Source organism: Microcaecilia unicolor, chromosome 2 (genome assembly GCF_901765095.1).
Source record: "Microcaecilia unicolor chromosome 2, aMicUni1.1, whole genome shotgun sequence".
Classification (NCBI taxonomy): Eukaryota; Metazoa; Chordata; class Amphibia; order Gymnophiona; family Siphonopidae; genus Microcaecilia; species Microcaecilia unicolor.
In genome coordinates this window covers 154,212,798-154,240,571 of record NC_044032.1, presented here as the reverse complement: position 1 = coordinate 154,240,571, position 27,774 = coordinate 154,212,798, and the positions used below count along the sequence as shown (strand labels likewise).

The 27,774-nt window shown below is 42.5% G+C and overlaps 1 protein-coding gene across 1 annotated transcript in view; it reads left to right on the top strand.

Moving 5' to 3' along the window:
* The window catches only part of CHD1 (chromodomain helicase DNA binding protein 1), a 560,349-nt gene extending 533,070 nt beyond the window's left edge, over nt 1-27,279 (top strand). The window contains 2 exon segments of the mRNA XM_030193417.1: nt 12,279-12,495; nt 25,762-27,279. Of these exon segments, the coding sequence (XP_030049277.1) occupies nt 12,279-12,495; nt 25,762-26,107 (563 nt within the window). The 3' untranslated portion in view covers nt 26,108-27,279.
* Nucleotides 27,280-27,774: the final 495 nt, after the last annotated feature.

The following is a 27,774-nucleotide window of genomic DNA, read 5'->3' as shown; positions in this document are numbered from 1 at the left end:
AAATCCCACTGGATGGGATTTCTTCCGGTCATCCAATAGCAATAACCTTGGGCAACCACAAGGTAAATATGTAGATCCATGAGCAACCAATTATAACAAGCCCAGTAAATCACATAATAGAAGTATTAATAAAAAGTAAATAGTCTTCTTTTAACAAATAAACAGATGAATGGACAGTCAATAGAAAATATTTCATTCAGTTTCACTATTTAAATCTAAAGGAGTAACGGTGTTCCATTTATAAATTCATTGTTGCTTCATCTTCCCCAGGTAAGGAACATTATATAAACAACCACAAACTGCATGTCTGCTATGGAATGGAATAATATTCCCCAGTACGAGACCAAAAGCATCTTCCTTCCCATTCCGAATATTACTGAGATGTTCTCTGATTCTATATTTTACCTTGCATTTAGTTTGTCAAATACAAACACACATATGTATATCTGTATGTACCATGGAGTTAGGCCACATTGAGGGAGCAGCATGACTGCAAAATGTGAACAATGCTACACTGTGGCTCCTGTCATTCCAGTGGTGCTACAAGGAGGATGATAGACCTGCTGGCCTGGCCACTGCCAAGACAATGGCAGCTGCCACAGTTGAGCAGCAAGGGGGAGCAGCTTGGGGACAGAGGTGGAGTTGTTTAGTGTAGAAGACCCTGCCTTGGTGGGAACTGCCACCATTGTTCCTTCTGACTGTCTTACTGCAGGTCCTGGTTCCTATGGTATTGACTCTGGAATTGCCAGGACACACGTGACCGCATTAGAAAGTTCTTCTGTCCAGGTTTTCAATACAGGCACTGGACTGGGTATTACTGCTACTGGTGGAGGTGTGGTCCAGTTTTTCTTTGTGGCAGCAAGGGATAATTAGAGTCAAGGAATGGACTTGGAGTCTCCAAAGTGGATTCTAGTGATGATAGATGCCAGCCTCAGTGGATGAGGAATTATTTGTTGGGACAAGAGATCCCAGTGTCATTGGTGGTCTGAGGAAATGACCTAGAAGTGAAGGCCATTCACGTGGTGTTACTGAGGCTCCTACCGTGACTTCAAGGCCAACGGTATGGGTTGTGTTGCAAAATGCCATGGTGGTGCCTTACATCAGTCATTCAGGCTGGACTCAAATCCAGCTTGTGTTGGAGGAAATACGCATGCTAATTGCTTGAACAGACCAGCACCTGCTGGCCTTGTCAACACAGCCCGTGTAGCAGGCAGGGATAATGTCCAGGCAGATTTTCTCTACAAACATGTTGGACCTGGGAGAATGCAGTCTAGCAGAGAAGGTCTTCACAGGCACAGTTCAGCATTGGAGAAGTCTATTCGTAGACCTCTCCACATACAAAAATGTGAAGGCACCCCAGTTCCTCAGTTGCAGGAAGGAACACAATTCAGAAAGGTTAAACAGTGGGTGTATATTTTTCCACTCTGGCCACTGTTAGGCAAGGGGATTCAGAGGCATGAGTTTATTCTTCTTGGATCATAACCACTCTGTTTATAGTTATTATGTTCATTAGATTCTTGATATACCCCCTTTCTATGGTACAATCAAAACAGTTTACATATTACATAAAGGTACTTACTATGTCCCTAGTGGGCTCACAATTTAAACTTTTTGTACCTGATAGAAACTGTTTCTACTTCCTTAGTGTATATATATGTCTGGAGAATTTCCTTGCTGTGGTGTCTGGATCGTCAGGTGATGCCCCTTTGGTCATCCCTTTTGGGGATTTTGGAGTTTTTACAGGATGACTCTAGATAAGGGTCTGGCCTTGGCATCTCTGGGAGCACTGTTATCAATGATGTCTTAATACAGGGACTTGTTTCAGGGAAAAGTATTGGGAGCACACCTGGAAGTAGTGTGGTTTTTAAATGGAGTACATTTGATCAGACCACCAAAGCATCCAGTGGTGCCCCTGTGAGATTTGAACTTGGTTTTCTCTGTGTGTAGTGTGGGCACCATTAGAACCACTGTAACGTGCATCACTATCCAGCAAAAGGCTATATATGTGTATTCAGCATTGCTGCTTTTGTAGATAGCAGCGCTGTATATACTTAAAATATTTAAATGCCATGGTGGGGGTTTACAAAAGAAAAGAAAAAAAGCTGAGAAAAGCTAATTGCAGTGTTTGAATATTGACTTCTGCAATTAAAATATGCAAGATGTGTTCCCAATTGATTTGATAAAGCTGAAATTTAAACCAGTTTACTCATATTTGCAGTGCACATTTGTGCCTTATGGAGATAAAATTGTCATTGTCAGTAGCATTCGATTTTGATGGTTCTAGGACAAACCACTGTTTACTAGATGTCAAGCCTCTGAAATAGCCTGTTTCTAATGAAGGTAGTTTGCTCCAGGTCAGAGTAAAAGCTTTTTTCTAATGACACTGAAACTGCATTCTGTTGACTTGTTCTCCATAATTAACACCTTGAATTTGGATTTTAGATTTAATTACTACTCAAGGCAAGTTACATTAAGGTACAGAAGATGTTTCCCTGCTTCAGTGGGCTTATAATTTGAAGCCTTGGGGGGGGGGGGGTCATGTGGTGCGATGAGCGGGTGAAGTCGGGTTTTCTGTCTGCTCTGAAGGTCCCCGTTTAATTTCTTTGAATATAGCTGATATTATCCAAATTCCTGTCCACCACTGTGCTGTTATTTGTTTTTTAAGCATATGGACACATTTTCCCAGTGGTCTACCTGAGAAATAGCTAGCAAAAACAGTAAGCGAGATGGGAATCACAGGAATCCCATTGAATGCAAGCGGGGGTGGTGGTGACTCAGTTGTCTGACCTGATGGCAGAGATGTCGAAGGTGTTTGACCCGTGCCTGGAGCAACTTTCTGCACAAATTGCTCACCTGGACACCATGCTACAGGGCATTGGCAGTCAGATGACAGAGCTGGAGGCACGTGTGTCCACTGTGGAATACGAGGCAGGCGCGATATGGGAGGAGCTGGAATCGTTACATGCTCAGGTTGCTAAACACTATGATTGCATTGAGGAGGTGGAGAATGCTCCCGTCATACCAATTTACATTTCTCAGGCTTCCTGGAGACCATCGCAGAGGCTCGTATACTGCTACCTTGGAGGACTGGTTGGCAGAAAACTTTCCTCTCCACAAAGGTTTGAGTCCTATTAGACTGGATAAAGCTCACCTTGTCCAGGCCCTGGGTCATTATTTGCGCGGTTTCATAGCTTCCCTCATTGTACGGAGGTTCTGAGGCACTATCAGCAGAACCGGGACAAGTTTACATACGACTAGGTGCCCATTTAAATTTTTCGGGACTATTCCACGCACCTACTGGAAAAGCGGAGCAAGTTTGTCCCTATTTGTTCTGTCCAAGCGAAGAGGAACATACAGTTTGTTTTTATATCCTGCTCTCCTTAAAGTCTACTCTGAAGGAGCCTGTTGCCAGTTTTGCACCATAGAGAAGGCAAAGACTATTGAATGGCCTTAATGCACCAGAGAGCACATCTGAACACACTTGGTAAACTTTTCAGTTTTCCGATACATAGCTTAGGCTCCTCATCTTGCACTGTTATATGTATTTGGATTATTTGTCCTAAGTACGTAAGTATTGCCATACTGGGACAGACTGAAGGTCCATCAAGCCCAGCATCCTTTTTCCAATAGTGGCCAAACCAGGTTACAAGTACCTGGCAAGATCCCAAAACATTACAATACATTTTATGCTGGTTAGCCTTGTAATAAGCAGTGGATTTTCCCCAAGTCCATTTTAATAATGGTCTATGGACTTTTCTTTTAGGAAGCCATCCAAACCTTTTTTAAACACCACTAAGCTAACTGCTTTTACTACATTCTCTGGCAATGAATTCCAGAGTTTAATTACACGAGTGAAGAAATATTTTCTCTGACTTGTTTTAAATGTACTACTTGGTAGCTTCCATTGTATATCCCCAAGTCTTAGTATTTTTGGAAAGAGTAAACAAGTGATTCACGTCGACCCGTTCCACTCCACATTATTTTATAGACTTCTATCATACTCCCCTCATCTGTCTTCTCCAAGCTCCTTTTAGATTTTCCATTTTCTGGGAATTAGCATTGTAGTTTCATTAATAGTTCTTACAAGATGGAATAGCGGTGGTAAATGAATGTTACTTTATATTTGAGAGAGACAGGAACGTTTGTTGTAATGAGCAGGGACTTTCATTGCATTGTAATGGGCTCTCGTTCACAAGCTTTAATGCTAGCTGTGCGCATTGGGCACTCAGTTGGGGGGATTTATTCGAGGGGTGGGGGAGGGATGCTTTAACATGCACTTGGCAGTGGTTCTGTACAGTTCTATTAAATTTGAATAGTTCTTGTCATGGTGAGAGTTTTTCCTGGGTGAGGCTGGATGCTCAGGACAAGAGAGATTTTTATCCGTATTGGCTGACCACAAACAGCAGTAACATGGGCACATGTTTACCCTCTGTGGAATATAGCCATGTGGAGTGTGGAGTATATTACCTCTCCCATGAAGCGGGCAAAAATACTATTGATGCTGAGGCAGCAGGGGATAGACATGGTCTGTCTTCAGGAAACTAGATTAAATTATCTTGAGCATCAAAACTTTGGAGACAATGGGTAGGTGATCTTTACTTTCCTTCTTCTGGAGGTAGGCATAGTAGAGTAACAGTCTTGTTTAAAAAATCATTGGTATATTCTGTTGAAGCACTTGGTAAAGATGAGCAAGGAATATACTTGTTAAAGCTTTTTAGGAAGATCATTTTATTAGTGCTTTAGGACTCCACTTTTTATCCTGCCCTTCTTAAATTGTTACACCCATGTTCTAAGCACAATATTATTTTAGCAGGAGATATGAATCCGCTTCTATACCCTGACTTAGACTGCTCGGTAACTGCTTCCCCTCACCTTAAAGCTTGCCCTGGGGATAAGATGCTCAAGTCTTTGTCAAGCAGTTGAGCTGGTGGATGCTTGGTGATTGCTCCACCCTGGAGAGCGAGATTTTACCCATCAATCCCAGACCCTCAACACTCTCTCAAAATTAGACTATATTTTTGTCTCTCGTTCACTTTTTCCAGCAATTATGGAGGTGGCTGTGGACCCAGAAGAGGTGTCTGGTCATGCAGTGGTATGGTTGGATGTGGATGCTCTCCATAGTTATTACTCGGCCGCAGTTTGGCAGTTTCCGGTGTACTTGGCCCATAACCGAGAGTTCCGGGACTATTTAGTTTCCTGTTGGGATCAGTATCTGACTTACAATGAACAACATATAGCTCAACTTATGCTGTTTTGGAACATGGCAAAGGCAGTGTTGCGCGGGGATATTATTGCCTGTACAGCTCGTCACCGTGAAAAGTTAGTGGCTGGCATTTACCACTTAGAGGCACAGCTGAAAAAAGCCAAACGTGTGAATCACCAAAACCCTTCTAAGCCAACTCAAGATTTATACCTGTTCACACAGGTGGCATTGAATGCTCTTATGAGCAGATTTACCAAAACACAATTTACCAGAAATACCATCTTCACAAATTTGGTAACAAACCAGGTAAACTTTTAGCGAGAGTGGTTAAGTTTGGCCGGGGGAGGGAGAGATCACAGGCCATAGGTTCCTTGTGGGATAAGCAGGGCCACATAATTATTTAGCCCAACCTTTTTTATGAACATTTTCAGGCCTTATGTGCTGAAAGGACTTCCGTGGAGTCTCGCATCATAGATGATTTTTGCCACAAGCGAATCTCTTCCAACTGTCAACAGAGGCTCAAAACACTAAATGCACCATTACAGGTGACGGAATTACAAAACGTAATTTGGTCGTTACGTCCTTGTTCGGCACCAGGTGTTGCCGGATTTTCAGGGGAATTTTTTTTAAGCTCTTGCAGTGTCAGATATTGGGCCCCTTGCTAGATTATTATCATTCTGTGATAGCAGAGAGAGTGTTTCCTTTACATGATAACGTCGCAGTTATCACCCTCCTTTCCAAACCTGGTAAGCCCAAGGAGGAAGCAGATTCTAACTGCCCTATCTCGCTTCTTAATGTTGGTATCAAAATCTTAGCAGAAGTGTTGGCAACGCTACTGGCTGAGCACCTCCCCACCTTAATTGGGCCTGAACAGGTTGGTTTTATAAAATCTCGTCAATCAGTCCTTAATGTTCATAAAGCCTTTTTAGCTATGTCATTTTGTCAGACTCGTGCAATTCCAGCTGTGGTGATTAGCCTTGATTCAGCCAAAGCTTTTGATCAGGTACATTGGACACATTTATTTAAAGTGTTGGTCTGGGTTGGAATTTCAGGGATGGTTCTTTCAAGCTATCCAAACTCTCTACTATTCTCCGCAGGCTCAGCTCCTTGTAAATGTGGGTCATACTCCTTCTTTCAGTATAGGCCAGGGGACCCATCACGGGTGTCCTCTATCCCCTATGTTGTTTGTACTGTCTTTGGAACCTTTTCTCAGGGCACCTCAAATCTCAGGGCTTCAGCTACATGATCACCTCAAAAGCCTTGGAGTATGCCGATGACATTTTGCTTTTTTTGACTTCTTCACAGGAAGCGCTCTCTCCCCTACTATGCCGCCTTGCTAATTTTGATAGTGTTTCTGGTTTTTGGTTTGTTTTTTTTTTACTTATGATTACCAGTGTTGTTAGAGGTTTGTACTGAATGGGAAGGGGCCTTTCCATTTCCTTGGGAGGACACTGCACTGACCTACTTGGGGGTTAAATTGCCTTTGGATTTAACTACAGTGTATGATCCGAATGTTAGATCGTTGCTTAAAGGATCAGGCGACCCTCAGGGGGAGGAATGCTGGCTTCGGCCTAACCCCTGGTAAGCCTTTCCTCAGCTGAGAGGTGTCCAGCTCTACCACCGGCTGCCTTTCAGGTGCTGTGGAGGACTTGCAGCTCATCTGCATATCCTTTACAGCCTTCTCCAGGGTGACTCCCAGGTCCACTCCGATCCACTCAGGGCCTCCGCTCTAGGTGCTGCGCACCAGGGCATTTTTCTCTTTACATTAATTTTTCACCCAGTTACTACTTATGGCTCCAGTACATTTTTTCTTCTTGGTACTGTCCCTTCCTAATTTGTTTCTCCATCTTAAGCTACTGTACACTGCAGGAACACATTGTCCACCCTCTGTATTCATCATCTCACCATCTCTTTTTTCCTCTTCCTTTTTCTCAGCTCTCAACCTTCAACATTTCCTTCCTTCCATTCATCCATCTCCTTTCTATCTGAGTACAGCTCGCCTTCGTCGCTGTCGTCGTACCTCTCCTACTCTTCTCCATACTCCCTTGATCCTTCTCCTGCTCTCCGCTGGGGACATTAATCCCAATCCTGGTCCTCCACATCAGCTGTCATCCTATTTGTGCAGGTCACACCGTGATATCTCCAATCTAATTTCTGTTCCTCTCTTCCCCCCTCCTTCCCTGCCTTTCTCTTGCGCTCTGTGGAATGCCCACTCTGTCTGTAACAAACTTTCCTACATCCATGACCTCTTTATCTCTCGTACTCTCCATCTGCTTACCCTAACTGAAACTTGGCTTTCCCCTGAAGACTCTGCTTCAGTCGCGGCCCTATGCCATGGAGGTTATCTTTTCTTCCATACTCCTCGCCCGGTTGGCCGCGGAGGTGGTGTTGGGCTACTACTTTCACCCTCTTGTAGATTCCAACCTCTTCTTCTACCTCAGTCTCACTGTTCTTCTTCCTTCAAAGTCCACTCCATCCGTCTGTTTGTTCCTCTGTCTGTCCGAGTAGCAGTCATTTATTGACCCCCCCTGACTTTGATGCTTGACTTTCCTTCTTTCTTGAACCTTCATCTCCTTCCCTCATTCTTGGGGATTTTAACATTCATGCTAATGATCCCTCTGACTCTTATGCTTCACAGTTTCTTGCTTTAACATCCTCTTTCAATCTTCAACTGTGCTCCACTGCCCCCACTCACCAGAATGGCCACTGTCTTGATCTTATCCTCTTCTCAAACTGCTCACTCTCCAGTTTCTGTGCCTCAGCTCTTCCCCTCTCTGACCATCATCTGATAACTTTCACACTTAAGCACCCTCCTCTCCCGTCCCGTCCAATCTTAACCAATACATTTAGGTATCTTCAGGCTATTGACCCTTCTATTCTGTCCTCCAGTGTTTCAAATCTCTTCTCTACCACTTTGTTATCCAAGTCTGTCAATGAGGCTGGTCTCTTCCTATAATACTATTCTCTCCTCTGTTCTGGATACTCTCGCTCCTCCCGTTCCCCATTCTGTAAAGCGTACCAAACCCCAGCCTTGGCTGACCTCTAGAATCCGCTACCTACGTTCCTGTGCCCGCTCTGCCGAACGCCTTTGGCTGAAATCCTGTGCCCATGCTGACTTCATACATTCAAATTCTTGCTGACCTCCTTCCAGTCTGCTCTTTTACTTGTCAAACAGGACTATTACATCCAGTTGACAAATTCTCTTAGCTTAAACCCTCGACGTCTCTTTGCCACACTGAACTCTCTCCTCAAAGTGCCTTCACCTCCCAACCCCCCCCCCCCCCCCCCCTTCACTTCCCCTCCAGACTCTGGCTGAGTTCTTTCATGATAAGGTTCACAAGATTAAACTTGAATTCTCAACCAGGTCAACTCCACCTCTCCTTCCCTTAGTCCATTCTCTCAACCCTCCAACCCCTGCTCCCTTTTCTGAAATCACTACACATCTTATTTCCTCCTCGAAACTAACTACCTATTCCTCTGATCCTATTCCCACCCATCTACTTAACACTATCTCTCCTACTGTCATCCCTTTTATCTGTCATATCCTCAATCTTTCACTGTCCACTGCAACTGTTCCTGATGCCTTCAAACATGCCGTAGTCAAACCACTCCTTAAAAAACCTTCATTGGACCCTACCTGTCCTTCCAACTATTGCCCCATCTTCCTCCTCCCTTTCCTATCCAAGATACTTGAACATGCTGTTCACCGCCATTGCCTTGACTTTCTTTCATCTCAAGCTATTCTTGATCCACTCAATCTGGCTTTCGCCCCCTTCATCACTGAAACAGTGCTTGCTTAATCTCCAATGATCTGTTCCTAGCTAGTTCCAAAGGTCTCTATTCTATCCTCATCCTTCTCGATCTATCTGCTGCTTTTGACACTGTTGATCACAGCCTACTCCTTGATACGTTGTCCTCACTTGGATTTCAGGGCTCTGTTCTTTCCTGGTTTTCTTCTTATCTCTCCCAGCGTACCTTTAGTGTATACTGTAGTGGATCCTCTTCTACTTCTATCCCACTGTCAGTTGGTGTACCTCAGGGATCTGTCCTGGGACGTCTTCTTTTCTCCATCTATACTTCTTCCCTTGGTACTCTGATCTCATCCCATGGTTTTCAGTATCATCTTTATGCTGATGACTCCCAGATCTACCTCTCCACACCAGAAATCTCAGCCGAAATCCAGGCCAAAGTATTAGCCTGCCTGTCTGACATTGCTGCCTGGATGTCTCAGCGCCATCTAAAACTAAACATGACCAAGACTGAGCTTCTCATCTTTCCCCCTAAACCAACCTCTCCTCCTCCCCCATTCTCTATTTTGTGGATAACACTCTCATCTTTCCTACATCTCCTCTCTGCACATATTGAGCAGACTACTAAACCTTGCGTTTCTTTCTCTATATATCAGCAAAATTCGCCCTTCCTTCTGAGCACACTACCAGAACCCTCATCCACACTCTTATCACCTCTCGCTTAGACTATTGCAACTTGCTTCTCACAGGTCTCCCACTTAGCCATCTCTCTCCTCTTCAATCTGTTCAAAATTCTGCTACACGACTAATATTCCGCCAGTGTCGTTATGCTCATATTAGCCCTCTCCTCAAGTCACTTCACTGGCTTCCTATCCGTTTCCGCATACAGTTCAAACTCCTCTTATTGACCTATAAGTGCATTCACTCGGCACCTTCTCAGTACCTCTCCACTCTCATCTCTCCCTACATTCCTCCCCGGGAACTCCGTTCACTGAGTAAATCTCTTATCTGCACCCTTCTTCTCCACTGCTAACTCCAGACCCCGTTCCTTTTATCTTGCTGCACCATATGCCTGGAATAGACTTCCTGAACCGGTACGTCAAGCTCCATCTTTGGATGTCTTCAAATCTAAGCTAAAAGCCCACCTTTTTGATGCTGCTTTTAACTCTTAACCCTTATTCACTTGTTCAGAACCCTTATTTTATCATTCTCACTTTAATATTCCCTTATCCCTTGTTTGTCCTGTTTGTCTGTCCTAATTAGATTGTAAGCTCTGTTGAGCAGGGACTCTCTCTCATGTTCAAGTGTACGGGGCTGCGTATGTCTAGTAGCGCTATAAAAATGGTAAGTAGTAGTAAAGATTGTACAGTTGAAGCTGCACTGCTGAAAGTCTTACCTTTTGCCCCTTTGGGGTCTCATTCATTTGTTTAATATGATTTTGGCCTCTAAATGGCTCTATATATTCCAAATGCTTCCCTTGTTCTCAGACATCGTGAAGAGCGTGAGTTTGCATGGCTAATGCAGAATTATTTGTGGTTGGAAAAAGGCTCGTCTCCAAAAGCCCATGATGGCGTGGGCCTCCTTAATATTATGCATTTTACGGTACCTAGGGGCATGTGACACATCAGTGATTGGTACACAGGCACAAAACATTTCTCTGTTACTTCAGTTGAAACACAGTTACTTCCAGGAGTGCACTTCAGCCATGTTTTGCATACCTCTGGACAGTTACCTTCAGGAGTTCTAACATGAAACTTATCGTTGCGATGGATGTGTCGTTGGCTTCATTGCTCTACTAAGGTGACCCCATTCATCTCTATGTGACAATCCAGTGTTTCCCCCAGGACAGAGACTTAACAGTGTTTACCAGCTAGGCCAGGAATGGGTTGGTGTACTTTGTGCAAGCAGTCACTGAAGAAGGAAAGCTGCAACCATTTTCAGAATTACTACAAAAGTATTCTGTCCCAACAGCCCAATTTTTTGCTTAATTGCAACTGATACATATCACTGTCCTGGACAGACCTCGCTGAGGATGTGCAAGAGATTCTGTCGGAGGCTTGTACTCTGGGGTCCCAGTTACACATCCCACTTAGATTTCATCATCATTTCTTTCAAGACTCTACTCCAGATCTCAACTATGTTAGCTCGCAAGGACCTGGTCTAGGTACCTTGGTAGTATGTTGGCTGGGACTCAGCTTTGGAACTTTGTCTTATGTCAGTCTAAACACTATGGCTGTATGCTTCACAGAGAACTGTTGTATAAATTTGACCTTTGGCTCTATATTTCTCCCCACAGAGCATACCAAATGCATGTGGTACAAAAGGATGCTTGCCCTAAATTTGGTTGTTCACCTGCTACTTTGGGCTATATGTTTTGACATTTTTCTAAAGTGGTTGCATTTTGAAAAGCAATTTTACAAGTCTTGGAAAACTACTGGAATTGTGTATTATGACCCTTTAATTCTCTTTGGCATATATCTGGTGCCGCAGTTTCTCCGTCTGGCTATGCTTTTTGGCTCAAAGTTAATTTTGCTGTGCTGGATGCAAGACTCGCTTGCATTACAGTGGTGGCACACTCAGCTTTTCATGCAAATGAGATTAGAACGTCAAGGAGTACACAAATTTGACAGTCCTGTTGGTCGTCGTTTTCAAGAGACCTGGGAGTGTTTCTGGCAGACTTTGCCCTCTAGGGCTCGCAGTCACCCAGTCTCTGATTGAGGCACTTTTTGTGCTAGCTTAGTCTGCCAGGTGTATAGGAGGGAGGGTGGGAAGGGATGGGTACATAGGAACTTGGTAATGCTTTTGTTTTCTCATGTGTTTCTGTAAACCAACAAAATAGATTTAAACATAATTTGAGGCCTATTTATTGTCTATAGGAAAATTGATTAGTGAATGGCAGCATTTGTATTTAAGGCAATGGAGAGTGAAGTGATTTGTCTAAGGTCATGTGGGACGTAAGTGGGAGCTTCAGGATTTGAGTCCTGGCCATTTCTGGTTCTTAGTCCATTACTCTAACAAATAGGCCAGTGATTCCCAAACCTGTCTTGGAGGCCCCCCAACCATTCAGGTTTTGATAATAGTCCTAACGAATATGCATAAGTTAGATTTGCATCCACTTGCCTCCATTACATGTTAATCTTTCTTATGAATATACATTGTAGATATCCTGAAAATCTGACTTTGCTAGGGTCCTTCAGGACAGGTTTGGGAATCACTGTACTAGGTTAGTCCTGGTAATCTCATGTTGGCCACAGTTCTATAATTTTATCACCCTCTTACATTGTGTTGCAGTATAATGTAATGGTGCTCTGCATTTTACAAAACAGATGTGGAAAGGCTAAAGGAAAATACTAACCATGATGACAGCAGCAGAGACAGTTATTCTTCGGATAGACATTTGTCACAATATCATGACCATCTCCACAAAGAAAGACATCAAGGAGACGTTTACAAAACAAATGACTCCAGGAAAAGGCCATACTCAGCCTTCAGCAACGGCAAAGACCATAGAGACTGGGATCACCATTATAAACAGGAAAACAGGTGAGTGTTCTTTAATTTAGTTTTATTGTTGACATACCACTGTACAACATTTTTGCAAGATCTTAAGAGTCTGCTAAAATTAAGGAAGGAAGAAAAGGGGCTTTAGCGATTTCAGTCACATCTCCGTTTGACTTTGGACTAATGACCGAACAACCTCTTCACCAGCCAAAAATAAACCTCCTTTAACTTCCTTTTTGACAATTTTTTTTATTTTTATCTCTCTATTCTTTTTTATCCTTTTCCATTTGCTATATAATAAGTCCATATTTCTTGGTTGTATTTTAGGTACTTATCTCTACAGTGCAACACCATTTCAAAGGGGTTTCTTCAAGAGTGTTTACTAATGCAGCTACCATAGCACCCTTACTGTTCAAGGAAGAGCTCTTAGATTGAACATTTTAGCTGCCATGCATTTCATATGTATAATATATATATACACCATAGTATTTGAAAGGGGAGAAACAAGTAGGTGATGTAATTTGTTAGTACCAGGATGGAACAGCTCTTTTCTGAATTAAATGGGAAGTTCTGAACCTGTGCAACCCTTCCTGCACACAGTGGTCTCAGTCTCTTTTTTGTGTTTTCCATTCTGCCGAATGGACATTAAACAAAACTGTCCAGTTAGCAAGGAATTCCCTTTTGCATATGTCTTCTGATATTGTTTTTCATCATCTCAATTATCTTTATTTTGTTAGTTTTCCATTTTCAAAAAAAAAAAATTTGCTGATGAACTTGGGGTTTCAGGCATGCGATCAGTGCAGTAAAAAAATTCAGAACTTCAGCATGTGCTCCAGATTCCTCATTGCCTCAGCCCAGACCATAACCAAGTTGAGTACAAGAACTGCAGAAGGATGTGTCCGTGAGCTTGAAAGTATCATCTTGACCCATTCCACTTGTGCAATAGGAATAGAGAAGAAAATATCGGCACAGATGCCATCTGAGTCTATGAACTCTAATAGATTGTCTTCTGCAAACGTTGCCAGTACCTCCTTGTACAGCTTTAGTAAAAAGGCCACTAAGTCGCCACCCACAAAGGATAGCACTAGGGATCTTTTAAAGTGTTGAGAGTCTTGTTCAAGATGGCCAGGCTAAAGCACATTCTTCTTCAGTACTTAAGACCTGAGTTTAAATTAAACTCCAAAGTCATCCTCTAAAGCAGTGGTTCCCAAACTGATCCTGGAGGCACCCCAGCCAGTCAGGTTTTCAGGATATCCACAATGAATATTCATGAGAGAGATTTTAATGCAGTGGAGGCAGTGCATGCAAATCTCTTTCATAAATATTCATTGTGAATAACCTAAAAACCTGAATGACTTGGGTGCCTCCAGGACAAGGTTTGGGGAACCACTGCTCTAAAGCATGTATTTAGTTAATGCAATCTACTCAGTCTCCAAAATCACACACTAGCACCTTCACTGCTCCCACCCCAAAGTCCTCAGACTTACACCATCTGTCACAGCCAGCCCTTAATCAATTTCCAAAATTTTAGGTAATTTCTCTCCACAAATTTCCTAAACTTCAAAGGGCAGCCAATTCTACAATAACGGTACTGCCACAAAAAAAAAAAAAACACTTTACTCTTCACTTGTTGTAACTAAACTTCTCACACAGTAAGGACTTTTAACATCCCCTTGATCTGACCCAAGATTTTGGGCAGACAAACCACCACCCTATCCCTTAAAATCGCAGCATTGTAAACTGCTCCAGTTGCTCCATAGGTGTTCGGTGTAGTTCTAGAACATCAATATAATGTTTCCCTCTTCTTTAAATCACCTAACAAGCATGCCACAGTATTTTGCAAAATTTGTAACCATTGCAACACTTTCTTAGGTAACCCAACCTATAGCACATTAGCATAGTCAAACCTGGACAAAACTAAAAACATGCATTACCCATATGCAACTTAATCCCAACAATGAAATAAGCTGTTGATAACTCTCAATTAGTAAAACACAGTTTGTACCAGCTTAGAAAGATTACTCCCAAATGTCAATCCAGTATTCAGCCACACTTTCAGGTTCCAGACAGCCTCCTTAAACAGAATCAGAGCATCGTTAATCACACCTCTGTTCCAGAATTCCATCTACACATGTATCAAATTTCATCTTATCAAAATAACTACAAACTACTCAAAATACTGTGTCATGTCTTATATGTAGATCACCGTGCTTCGCCAAAGCTTCCCCACTTCTGTATAACTTACACTGGCTACCAATAAAAAATAGAATATTGTTCAAATTATGTGGTCTCATTCACCAAATCCTGTACGGCATGCCTCCATCTTATATGAATGACCTCATTGAATTATCACCATGTAATGCAATGAAATCATCCAGAGAATATCTCACCTTACATTTCCCAAACTGTAAGAATGTTATCTACAAAACAATTCACAATGCTAACTTCTCATATCAAGGCACCAAAACTTGGAACTCCTTAACTAAACCAATTAAACACACTAACGACTATGTCATTTTGAAGTTTATTGAAAATTTACTTTTTTAGTTCTGCCTTCAACAAAACAATGAGCTCTATTTGAATTTGATTCACCATCTTACACTTTCTCACCGAATCTTCTCCTCTTTAATAACCCCTACAATGGAAAATTAAACCCTTTTTCATTCATCCTTCTGTTACCAACTTCTTGCTCAATTCAAGCTTTTCCTTTACCCATCAACCACTTTATAAAATTGAAACTTCTCTCAGGATAACGTGGAATAGAAATGTCATAAATAAAGAATACTTTCCCTAACCTTAATGCGTCCGATTCACTAACATTCAGTTTCTATAGCTTTTCATCCAACCACCAAGCCCTACTACAGCCAACTCCTTACTTACCTAATTCATATCCTCCTGTCACGCCAAACCAGCTGGCATGAAGATGTGAATGTCATTGGCAAAAAAAGAATTTCAACCAAAGTGGCACAGAGACCTCATAAACATATTAAAAAGAGCGGAAGAAACTATGGACTCTTGTTGGTAATCCACATGTCAGCACCCTCACCCTAGACAACAACTTCCCCTAAACCATTTTGTGTGTCCACTCCACAAAAAACAAATCTAAACTATTCCATGATACACCCTCCAGACTATCAAACTGCAGTTCTCTTAAAAGCAGATGTCAGATTTAAAAAACAAAAAACACTACAGAAGCTCTGCTATCAAATGCCCTATAGACCTCATCTAGCATAGCTGTCCATATAGTTTTGATGCCACTAGCCCAACAAAATCAGCCCCGAAATCATGCAAGAGTTGTTGAGACCCATCAAAATCATTTAACTGACTGCTAACCACATTACCCTTTCTGGGGTAAAACTATGGAGAAAGTCAATATAGGCTTATATTTAACTACATCACTCAGTTAAGACTTCAGTTGTGGTCAAACCAGTGCTTTCTTCAGTTTCTTACTCACTGAGGCATTAACCAAGACAGCTAATCTATCCACTGTGTGACCCCTCGCTAACCACCATTGCTACTCGACAAGAATCACCCAAACTACATGAAGGTTTAATCACAGATTTAATAATTCTAACAACTGCTTAGGAGACACCAACTCATTCTCCCCATCACTTACTCTTCCTTTTCTTCACTCACATCAATGCCTTATTCCTTCTTTTCTTGGACAGCTGATTTCTCCTTCATGAACCCCTCCCCACCCCCCAACTCATTCACATCAGCAAAAAGAGCTCTGCTCAGATTACATGAAAGCTGAATTTTCCACTTATAAAACTTCCACTTGACCAAAGTAGTAGAAGCCTGATACTCTTTACACAACACACTCCACAACTGCCTATCATCCCTCTGAAACCCCTTCCATCCTCTTTTTTTCAGTGCCTGCTTTGCAGTACACAACTCCTCAGTATACTAAGGGGATGACCTGGATTGGCCACTGTTGGAAACAGGATACTGGACTTGAAGGACCATCGGTCTGTCTCAGTATGGGAACACTTATGTACTTATGAGTTATCACCATCTAACCTAGCTCGCTAGTTTAAAACAAGAGCTCAGTAAATTAAAGCAGGAATTAGATGCACTTAAAGCAACTTCTAAGACAGCACAAAATCACACTGCACAAAATCAAACCAAATTCACACCACTGCCTCAAAGGATAAAACCACCTAAGAATAGATGGTTCACAGTAGGCTCAGGCAGACTTCGTCATGTGACACAGAGGCATACACCCTCACAAGTGTTACCCCTACAGAATTCTTTTGCTCCATTAAAGCACTGTGAGGTTCCTAAAAATAGAACTGAGCCAGAAGAAACAGCAAAAGAAATTAAGGTGGAACAAAAAGATATGGAGGGACCCAAAGACAAAAAAAACACCAAAATATCAAATGTTGAAACACATACCAGGAAATGTAAATGGAAAGTGATGACCACAAATGCTCGCAGTCTTGGCAACAAAGTTCATGACCTTCAAGCCCTGATGTTGGAGGCAGACTTAGATGTTGTTGCAATCACAGAGACATGGCTCAATGGTTCCCATGAATGGGATGCAAACATACCAGGCTATAATCTATTTAGGAAGGATAGAGAGGGTCGTAAAGGTGGAGGAGTAGCTCTATATGTGAGAAATGATATTACAGCAACCAAAATGACAGGGACCTGGGGTAAGGAAGAAGCGATATGGATCACCTTAAAAAGAGATGATAGAACCTCTGTCCACGTGGGTGTTGTCTACAGACCTCCAACACAATTGGAAGAATTAGATAAAGACCTGATCGCAGATATTCAAAAGTTGGGAAAGAAGAGAGAGGTGCTGTTGCTGGGAGATTTCAATCTGCCGGATGTAGATTGGAAGGTTCCGTCTGCGGAATCGGAAAGAAGTAGAGAGAATGTGGATGCTTTCCAAAGTGCTCTGCTCAGACAAATGGTCATGGAACCCACGAAGGAAGGAGCGACGCTGGATCTGCTGCTCACAAATGCGGATAGCGTGTCAAATGTCCGAGTGGGTGCCCACCTGGGCGGCAGTGACCATCAAACGGTTTGGTTTGATATGACGGCTGAAGAGGAGGGTGGCCACTCAAAACTCAAAAGTCCTGGATTTCAAGCATGCTGACTTTAGTAAAATGGGGGAATACCTAAGGAAGAAGCTGATGGGCTGGGAGGACGTACGAGAAGTGGAAGGACAGTGGTCCAGACTGAAAGAAGCTATAAATAGGGCCACAAACCTTTATGTAAGGAAAGTAAATAAAAGCAAGAGAAAAAGGAAATCGCTATGGTTCTCCAAGCAAGTGGCTGAGAAAATAAAGGCTAAAGAGTTGGCGTTCCAGAAATACAGAAAAACTCAAGATGAGGAACACGGGGAGGAATACCGGAGGAAACTGAAAGAAGCCAAGAGAGAGGTACGTCTGGCGAAAGCACAAGCAGAAGAACAAATGGCTAGAAAGGTAAGGAGGGGTGACAAAAATTTCTTCAGGTATATTAGTGAAAGGAGAATGACTAAAAAGGGAATTGTGAGACTAAAAGATACTGCAAACCGCTATGTAGATAATGATGAAGAAAAGGCAAATTTGCTAATTAGATACTTTTGTTCTGTTTTTACTGAAGAAAATCCGGGAGAAGGACCACGATGGACTGGCAAAAGTTCATTTGAGAATGGAGTGGATATAGCACCGTTCACGGAAGAGAGTGTGTATCAACAAGTAGAAAAACTAAAGGTGGACAAAGCCATGGGACCGGATGGGATCCACCCCAGGATATTGAGAGAACTCAGAGAGGTTCTGGCGAGTCCTCTTAAAGATTTGTTTAATAAATCCTTAGAAATGGGAGAGGTTCCGAGGGATTGGAGAACGGCGGAGGTGGTCCCTCTTCACAAAAGTGGTGATAGGGAAGAAGCTGGAAACTACAGGCCGGTAAGCCTCACTTCGATTATTGGAAAAGTAATGGAAGCGATGCTGAAGGAAAGGATAGTGAATTTCCTGGAAGAAAATGAGTTGCAAGATCCGAGACAACATGGTTTTACCAAAGGGAAATCGTGCCAAACGAATTTCATTGAATTCTCTGATTGGGTGACCGGAGAATTGAACTGTAGACGTGCTATAGACGTAATCTACTTAGATTTCAGCAAGGCTTTTGACACGGTTCCCCACAGGAGGCTCTTAAATAAACTGGATGGGCTGAAGATAGAACCCAAAGTGGTGAACTGGTTGACGGACAGGTGCCAGAGGGTGGTGGTGAATGGAGTTCGCTCGGAGGAGGGAAAGGTGAGTAGTGGAGTGCCTCAGGGATCGGTGCTGGGGCCGATTCTGTTCAATATATTTGTGAGTGACATTGCTGAAGGGTTAGAAGGGAAAGTTTGCCTATTTGCGGATGATACTAAGATTTGTAACACAGTGGACACCCCGGAGGGAGTGGAAAACATGAAAAAGGATCTGAAAAAGCTAGAAGAATGGTCTAAGGTTTGGCAATTAAAATTCAATGCGAAGAAATGCAAAGTGATGTTTGGGAGTAGAAATCCAAGAGAGGCGTATGTGTTAGGCGGTGAGAGTCAGCTAGGTAAGGATGGGGAGAGGGATCTTGGGGTGATAGTATCTGAGGATCTGAAGGCGATGAAGCAGTGTGACAAGGCGGTGGCCGTAGCTAGAAGGTTACTAGGCTGTATAGAGAGAGGTGTGACCAGCAGAAGAAAAGAGGTGTTGATGCCCCTGTACAAGTCGTTGGTGAGGCCCCACCTGGAGTATTGTGTTCAGTTTTGGAGGCCGTATCTTGCTAAGGATGTAAAAAGAATTGAAGCGATGCAAAGAAAAGCTACAAGGATGGTATGGGATTTGCGTTACAAGACGTATGAGGAGAGACTTGCGGACCTGAACATGTATACCCTGGAGGAAAGGAGGAACAGGGGTGATATGATACAGATGTTCAAATATTTGAAAGGTATTAATCCGCAAACAAACCTTTTCTGGAGATGGGAAGGCAGTAGAACGAGAGGGCATGAATTGAGATTGAAGGGGGGCAGACTCAAGAAGAATGTCAGGAAGTATTTTTTCACGGAGAGGGTGGTGGATGCTTGGAATGCCCTCCCGCGGGAGGTGGTGGAGATGAAAACAGTAACGGAATTCAAACATGCGTGGGATAAACATAAAGGAATCCTGTGCAGAAGGAAGGGATCCTCAGGAGCTTAGCCTAGAATGGGTGGCAGAGCTGGTGGTTGGAAGGCAGGGCTAGTGCTGGGCAGACTTATACGGTCTGTGCCGGGGCTGGTGGTTGGGCGGCGGGGATACTGCTGGGCAGACTTATACGGTCTGTGCCAGAGCCGGTGGTGGGAGGCGGGACTGGTAGTTGGGAGGCGAGGATAGTGCTGGGCAGACTTATACAGTCTGTGCCAGAGCTGGTGGTGGGAGGCGGGGTTGGGAGGCAGGGATAGGGCTGGCCAGACTTATACGGTCTGTGTCCTGAAGAGGACAGTACAAATAAAAAAGTAGCACATATGAATTTATCTTCTTGGGCAGACTGGATGGACCTTGCAGGTCTTTTTCTGCCGTCATCTACTATGTTACTAAGGCACCTAAGCAGAACCACCTTATTCATGGCTTGCCTCATTGCAGTATTCTACAGCTCCACTAACTGATATCCATTACACTGTGCCAATCCAAATGCAATTCTTTCAAAAATTGATCACCTATAACATTTTCCCACATAAACACCTGACTCCTCACCTGCCCACCCCCACTTTGTATCCTATGACCTACCACCAAAGAAGCTGTTCATCAGATAAAGGCACTGCAACCGCTTTCTGATCCCTCACACTTAGCTGCTCTTCCATACTGTTCACATACACAAGATCCAACATGTTACCAGCATCATGAGTAGGCCCAACCACAACCAACTCAAATCAAAACTGGTGTAAAGTCTATATAAACTCACTAGGACACTTTTCTGTATAATACTCTAAATTTAAATCTCCCCAAACTGCTGCTGACCATTCCTTTTCCTATGCCCCTCAGGCATCCTTCTGGCTTGTGACATTGCCTTTTCTACTTGTTTGGCCACATTAGATATGGGATCATTAGATATGGGACCAAGATGGTGGCACCATGCTGACCCCTGAAGTGCACTATTTTTTCTTTGTTTGATCCCCTTGATGAGGAAACAGAAACATGTCATCAGGCTTTCTCCTCTTAGCTGGCTGTTAACCCCTTTGTCTGGCCCCATGGTTACTTTTTGGCATAAGGTGGAACTCAAAGATCCAAGGTGAAAATTCCAGCTCAGGTGGCATTGGTGAAGGGTGCCCATGACTCATCCTTGGGGGAGGTTACCTTTAGCCCAGACCAGAGAAACAACTCCTTGGTCCCAACAGCCCCTGTTACATCGCAAGATGATGTGATACTGCTGGGAAAAAGGAGAGCTTCAAGTGTCAGCCCGGTAAGGATGTCATGTCCCCTACCTCAACGCAAGCGGCATCCTCGGGCTGCGCAGGGTCGTGTCGACACGCACAGTTGACTGGCACAGCCCTGAGCCATGTGTGTGTGGTTCTTCTCTGGCTGCAGGCTCCTTGATTGCTTTGCTTTCATGCACCTGGCTCTGCTCTCTCTCTGCCTGGCTTCCAGGCTCCTTAATTGCTTTGCTTCCACCCACCTGGGTCTGCTCTTCCTCTGCCTGGCTTCCCTTCTCTCCTATTGGTCTTCCGGTTCCTCCTTCCCCTGCTCTTTTCCTATGGCTGTACCCCTTCTCCCTGTTGATGTCAGACGCCAGCACTTTATCAGCTGAGCTCTCCCTTTGCTTCCACCCACCTGGGTCTGCTCTTCCTCTGCCTGGCTTCCCTTGTCTCCTATTGGTCTTCCGGTTCCTCCTTCCCCTGCTCTTTTCCTATGGCTGTACCCCTTCTCCCTGTTGATGTCAGACGCCAGCACTTTATCAGCTGAGCTCTCCCTTTGCTTCCACCCACCTGGGTCTGCTCTTCCTCTGCCTGGCTTCCCTTCTCTCCTATTGGTCTTTCGGTTCCTCCTGCCCCTGCTCTTGTCCTATGGCTTTGCGCCTTCTCCCTGCTGATGTCAGACGCCAGCACTTTATCAGCTGAGCTCTCCCTAGACTCCTTGCTTTGGCTTCTACTTTGGTAGGTGTTACTTGCTCAGTAGTGTGCTTCTCCTCTACTTTGTTCTTCATTACTGACTGGATTACTCTTGTGTCTGCTGCCTGCCTGCCTACTGACTCTGCCTGTACCTGGATTACTCTTGTGTCTGCTGCCTGCCTACTGACCTTACCTATACCTGGATTACTCTTATGTCTCCTGCCTTCTTTCCCGGATTTCCTCAGGAACCTTTCTTAAAAATTGGTGTTACTTTGGCAACCCTCCAATTTACGGAACCATGCTTGATTTTAAAGATAAATTACATATGACTAACAACAGGTTCCGCAAGTTCATTTTTCAATTCTATCAGTACTCGGGGATGAATATCATCTGGTCCAGGAGATTGCTACTCTTCAATTTGTCAAATTGCGCTATTACATCCTCCATTTTTATAGAGATTTTATTCAGTTTCTCTGACTCGTCAGCTTTGAATACCATTTCTGGCACTGGTATTTGTCCCAAATCTTCCTCGGTGAAGACCGAAGCAAAGAATTCATTTAATCTCTGCTATATGACTTTGTCTTCCCTGAGTGCCTCCTTTACCTCTTGGTCATCTAGCGGTCCAACCGATTCTATTGCCGCCTTCTTGCTTTTAATATACCAAAAAAGAAATTTTCCTATGTGTTTTTGCCTCCAACGCAATCTTTTTTCAAGTCCCGCCTGTCTTATCAACACTTTGCATGATTTGCCATTCCTTATGCTGTTTCTTATTATTTTCAGTTAGTTCGTTCATTTTCTGAAGGATTTTCTTTTAGCTCTACTAACGTCCTTCAACTCACTCTTAGTCATGCCGGCTGTCGTTTGGCCCTCCTTCCTCCTTTTTTAATACACGGAATATATTTGGCTGGGCTTCCAGAATGGTATTTTTGAACAGCATCAATGCCTGATGTAATTTTTTGACCTTCACAGCTGCTCCTCTAAGTTTTTTTTTTTTCTTTTTCACCATTCTTCTCATTTTGTCATAGTCTCCTTTTAGAAAGTTAAATGCTAATGTACTGGATTTCCTGTGTGTACTTACTCCAAAGCCGATATCAGATCTAATCATACTATGATCACTGTTATCAAGCACCAGATCATACGCTCCACTAAGGACTAGGTCTAGAATTTTTCCTTCTCTTGTCAGCTCCTGTACCAGCTGCTCCATAAAGCAGTCCTTGATTTCGTCAAGGAATTTTACCTCCCTAGCATGCCCTGATGTTACATTTACCACGTCAATATCGGGCAATATCTCTTCCAGCGTATACATGTTGAGTTTCATAAGCCTGTCCCTATAATTTTTGCATTCAAGACCGCTTACTAATTTCATAGCTGCCCTCTGGACCGACTCCACCCTATCTTTCCGTAGGTGCGATCTCCAGAACTGCACGCTGTACTCCAAATGAGGACTCACCAGAGACTTATACAACGGCACTATCGCCTCCTTTTTCCTGCTGGTCATACCTCTCTTTATGCACCCAAGCATCCTTCTGGCTTTGGCCGTCGCTTTTTCCACCTGTTTGAAAGGTCATCACTACTACTACTACTTAACCAGACACAATCACCCCTAAGTCCCGCTCTTCCTTTGCACACTGAAGCACTACACCCCCTATACTGTACCGTTCCCTCGGATTTTTGCGACCCAAGTGCATGACCCTGCATTTTTTGGGATTAAACCTTAGTTGCCAAATATCGGTCCATTCCTCCAGCTTCGCTAGGGCCTTCCTCATGTCATTCACACCCTCCAGGGTGTCCACCCTGTTGCAGAGTTTAGTATCATCCGCAAAGAGACAAACCTTACCAGACAGCCCTTCCGCAATATCGCTCACAAAGACGTTAAAAAGAGCCGGCCCTAGGACCGATCCCTGCGGCACTCCACTGACGACATCCTTTTCTTCAGAGCAAGCTCCATTTACCCCACTACCCTCTGTCTCCTATCAGTCAACCAATTTTTAACCCAATCAGTTACTCTAGGTCCCATACCAAGGGCACTCAATTTATTTATTAGTCACCTGTGCGGAACCATGTCAAAGGCTTTGCTGAAATCCAAGTATACCACATGAAGCGCCCCTCCCACATCCAACTGTTTGGTCACCCAGTCAAAGAAGACAGATTCGTCTGACACGACCTGCCACTAGTGAAGCCATGCTACCTCGAGTCCCGCATTCCATGTCATGGGCTTATATTGTCAGAGCTGTGGCAGTTTCAGTAGACCACTTGAAGTCAGTCTTCATTGAAGAAAAAAGATTTGCAGGGCTGCAATATGGATGTCTGTCCATATATATATTCACCTCTCACTACTGTCAAAACAGGACTCCTGATGTGACAGTAGGTTTGGCCATTCTGTCTTTCAGAATGTATTTGAAGTTTGGATTCCAACTCCATTCCCCCACTTGTATTGCTTTGGTATTGCTTCCTGCTCACTTGATCACCACAGACTGCTCACAGAATAAAATACTACAGATTCTTTTGGATTCGTATTGGGTAAATGAAACTCTTTATTAGTACTTTAAATGGAGAGTGTATAAGTCATTACTGTTACTTCATCACAATGATTAAGAAATAAACACACTAATCGAGTACATTACTAAAGGAAGGTTATAGAAAAGTAAAATAAGAAAGATATATATACATATATACACATACATACATACAACATCACTGGTCAGGAATTACATCGTTCAGGCCCTTATCTCATCAGCTGGGGGGCCCGTTGCAGCGAAAGCCCGAAGTCTCCATATGACCAGGAACAAGTCTTTTCTGCACAATGCGTCCATCCACAGAATGAGCCCCAAGGCTCTGCTGCAAAAAGCCCCCTTTTTATTAAGCTAAAACTTATCCAGGAATGTACATGAGGTTTCAGTCGTATGCTCTCAGTTCAGGTAAACAAACCACTGGCCAGGTGGTTTATCTCCAGAACCTCAAGCATATCCCGCCTCCCTCCTGCACAAGTAGCTTCAGAAGTATTCCAACCTGTTCTTGAGATGTGCCTTATTTCATATATTGTTCTTAAGATGTGCCTTACATTCCAGCCTGTTCTTTGAGATATACCAGGAAAGTCACTTTTGGTCAAAGACAGCGGATTTTAAAAATGTATTATCGATTAAAGCAAGACTGAAAAGCAGTTTTTAATATTTTCCATCACACCACTAGACCCATTTCTTTCAGTTCTAGACTGCCTTACAATATAAATATATAATGTTAAGCTGATACAATTTGGTTTGTTGCAGCCAGAAACTGTTTTGGTGTTTGCTTCTTTCAACACTTCAGAGTTCTGCTTTGTTCTCTTTTTTTCTGTAGAAGGCAGTCTAACTAGAGTTCTGTATGTGAGGATTAATCTATCCTGCTTGTCCTCAGAGAACATGCAGTTGCTTACCTGTAACAGATGTTCTCCAAGGTCAGCAGGATGGGAATCCTCACAGCCTACCCTCATCTCCAAGGAGTTATATTTTAAAAGTTTGCAATAGACTGAAGGGTTCTTCACAACAATAGCAAGCAGCAAAAGGCACACATGCATAGTGAGACGCTTCTAAAAAAGTACTGGGGAAGTGTTTCCCATGTGGACTCTGTCAGGTGACAACACCCATATTGAGGAACCCTCCCCTGCTGTCCTTGGGAGAACACATGTTAGAGGTAATTAAATGTGTTTTCTGTTCTAGCCCGTTTTTTGAACGCAATGCGTCTTCAGTTTTTTCAGCATCCTAAACTTGTTCCTCTTCTATTAAATTTTTGGTAGCTATTTTGCCACACAGAGATATTTTTGAGCCCATATGTATAATTTTCTTTCTGAATTCCATTATATTGGAAAGAATAATTAAGTGTAGTATATCATAAGGGTTCTTGGAGAAAGTAGTGTGTGTCCCTTTAACAGTGAAAACGTGTGCACTGCATGTAGCTAAAGATAGCACTGAACACACAGGAGAGTGGTTCATCATGACGTCCAAGGTGGGTAATAAAAATAGCTTGCAAAGGTATCTAACCACATTGTTTTATGTCCTGACTTTAATCAGAAATTTTATGATGGTAGTGCTTGTGCTGCTGCTGTGCTAACTTTTCGTTGTTCCTTTTACAGCACATGAGACATTAGTTTTTAGGTTAAGAACCAAACTAGATTAGTTCTGTAGTGATTGTATAGCACTGTTGCATGCTTTTATCTAATATCACTTGGATTTTTTTCATTTCTTGTATTTCATTCTTTATAATCTTTTATTTATCAGATATTACAATGATGGGAAACATAGAAAATTGGACGACCACAGGAGTAGAGATCACAGGACAAATCTGGAAGGAAGCATAAAAGACAGTAGGTCTCATTCAGACTATCGACTAAACTCGGATCACCATTCCAGCTCAGAGTACAGCCATCATAAATCAACTAGAGATTATAGATACCATTCAGACTGGCAGATGGACCACAGAGCTTCTAGCAGTGACCCTAGGACACTTCTGGACCAGAGATCTCCTTATGACTCTAGATCTCCTTTAGGACACAGATCTCCGTTTGAATATTCATCTGATTACAAAAGTACACCAGAGCATATATGGAATAGCCGTAAAACATAACAAAGGCAGATATTCTGTCTGGACCTTTCTGTAGCCATATTCAATAAACTAACACAGTAATTGCCTTACATGACTTGAAAGATAAGGACTGAATCTGCTGTCAGCAGTATTGTTGCTTCTTTCCAGGATGCAAGGTCTGTTGTTCCAACAAAGAGAAAATTATTTTTGTATTTAAGGTTTATGCTGCACTGTGCTACAAATATTGTGGCATTTTTTAAAATAACAAGAAATGGAAGATGTTTACTACTACAGAGACCTCAACACTGCCCCATTCATACTGGATCTTACTACAGAACTTTTCATGCCAGAGTGGTCTTTAAGCTGACCTTGGTTTAAATAGTGTTTGTAAGGAAACTTTACACACTTGACCTGTGATCATGTTTCAGAAAAGACTGAAAAGGTGTTTAACCTTTTGAAGAGAACTCTTAAGGACTTTATTCACTTTCCAAAGCTACTTGTTTACATTGTACACAGCGACCACCTTGCCGCTTCTCATCACAAGCTTGAATATTTAAATTCTGTACCTACAACTGTAAGATAGCCAGGAGTGTTCCTGTTCAATCAATTGTAATGCCTTTTTACAAAATAAACTGCTGTAAATTATTATAAATTAGTCAAATGAGCTTTCTTCTTATCTCAGGCATTTTTTTTCAAAATTCCTTTCCCCCACCAACTCAGGCCTTTGTCACTAATATGAACACTCACATCTATGTATTACTTTATTTTTAAACCAATTGTCTTGATTAAATCACTGTTCAGAATGTACAAATGGGGAAAGGAAATACTTCAGTTCATTGGTGTGTCCTTCAGTGCTCTGTTTTTATATTTGTTTAGATACTAATATTTTTTTTTAACAAAGTATCAGTGTTGTGCTTGTTCTAGTGATGAGAAAATATGTAACTTTGAATCTTAAGCAATTGAAAACCAGTTTTCAGATGCTTTGGTTTAATAAGAAAGGAATTTCTGTTTGAGAACAGTGTTCATTTTCCAAATCAGTCAAAATTTATTGTAAATCCATTTGTTTCCCCTTTTTCAATATGGGCAATAATGTCTGATGTGCTATGCAGGCCAGATAAATTTCAGATGAATTGATGGACTTAATAAATTGTTATAATGCACATTGATTGTACATAGATAACTTCTATATATGACAAATTAAATTTAACAAAAAACAGCGGACTCCTGTAAATTTTGTGCTAGGATGTAGTGCAAAATAAATGACGTAGGCCTTTTAATTATCTGTGCCAATCACTCTTTAAAGACTACGTTTTTAGTAATTTATATACTTTTTTGTTGCTTAATTAAAATCATGTTTATGGAGTGGTAGATACAGAATTCCTTTTTATTATTTTTAAATGTGCCTCTGTATAAAACAAATTAACTTCAGGGATGTGTAACTTCAGGTGATAATTTAAGTTATTCTTTTTCTCAAAGGCAAGATCTATTATGTGAAACCATTCCAGGTAAATGTGTCTTATCTGCTCTTTAAAAAAAAAGCAAAAAACTTCAGTGCTGGAGCTCTTCCTGCTTTATAAATCAGTTCCATCCATACTTCCAAAGTGCATAAATACGAGTTGAGTGATTATTTGTGATTTGTATAATGCAGTCTATATTTTTAACTTTAGATTATACTTCCCTGAAATCTTGTCATTTTGGTGGATTTTGGT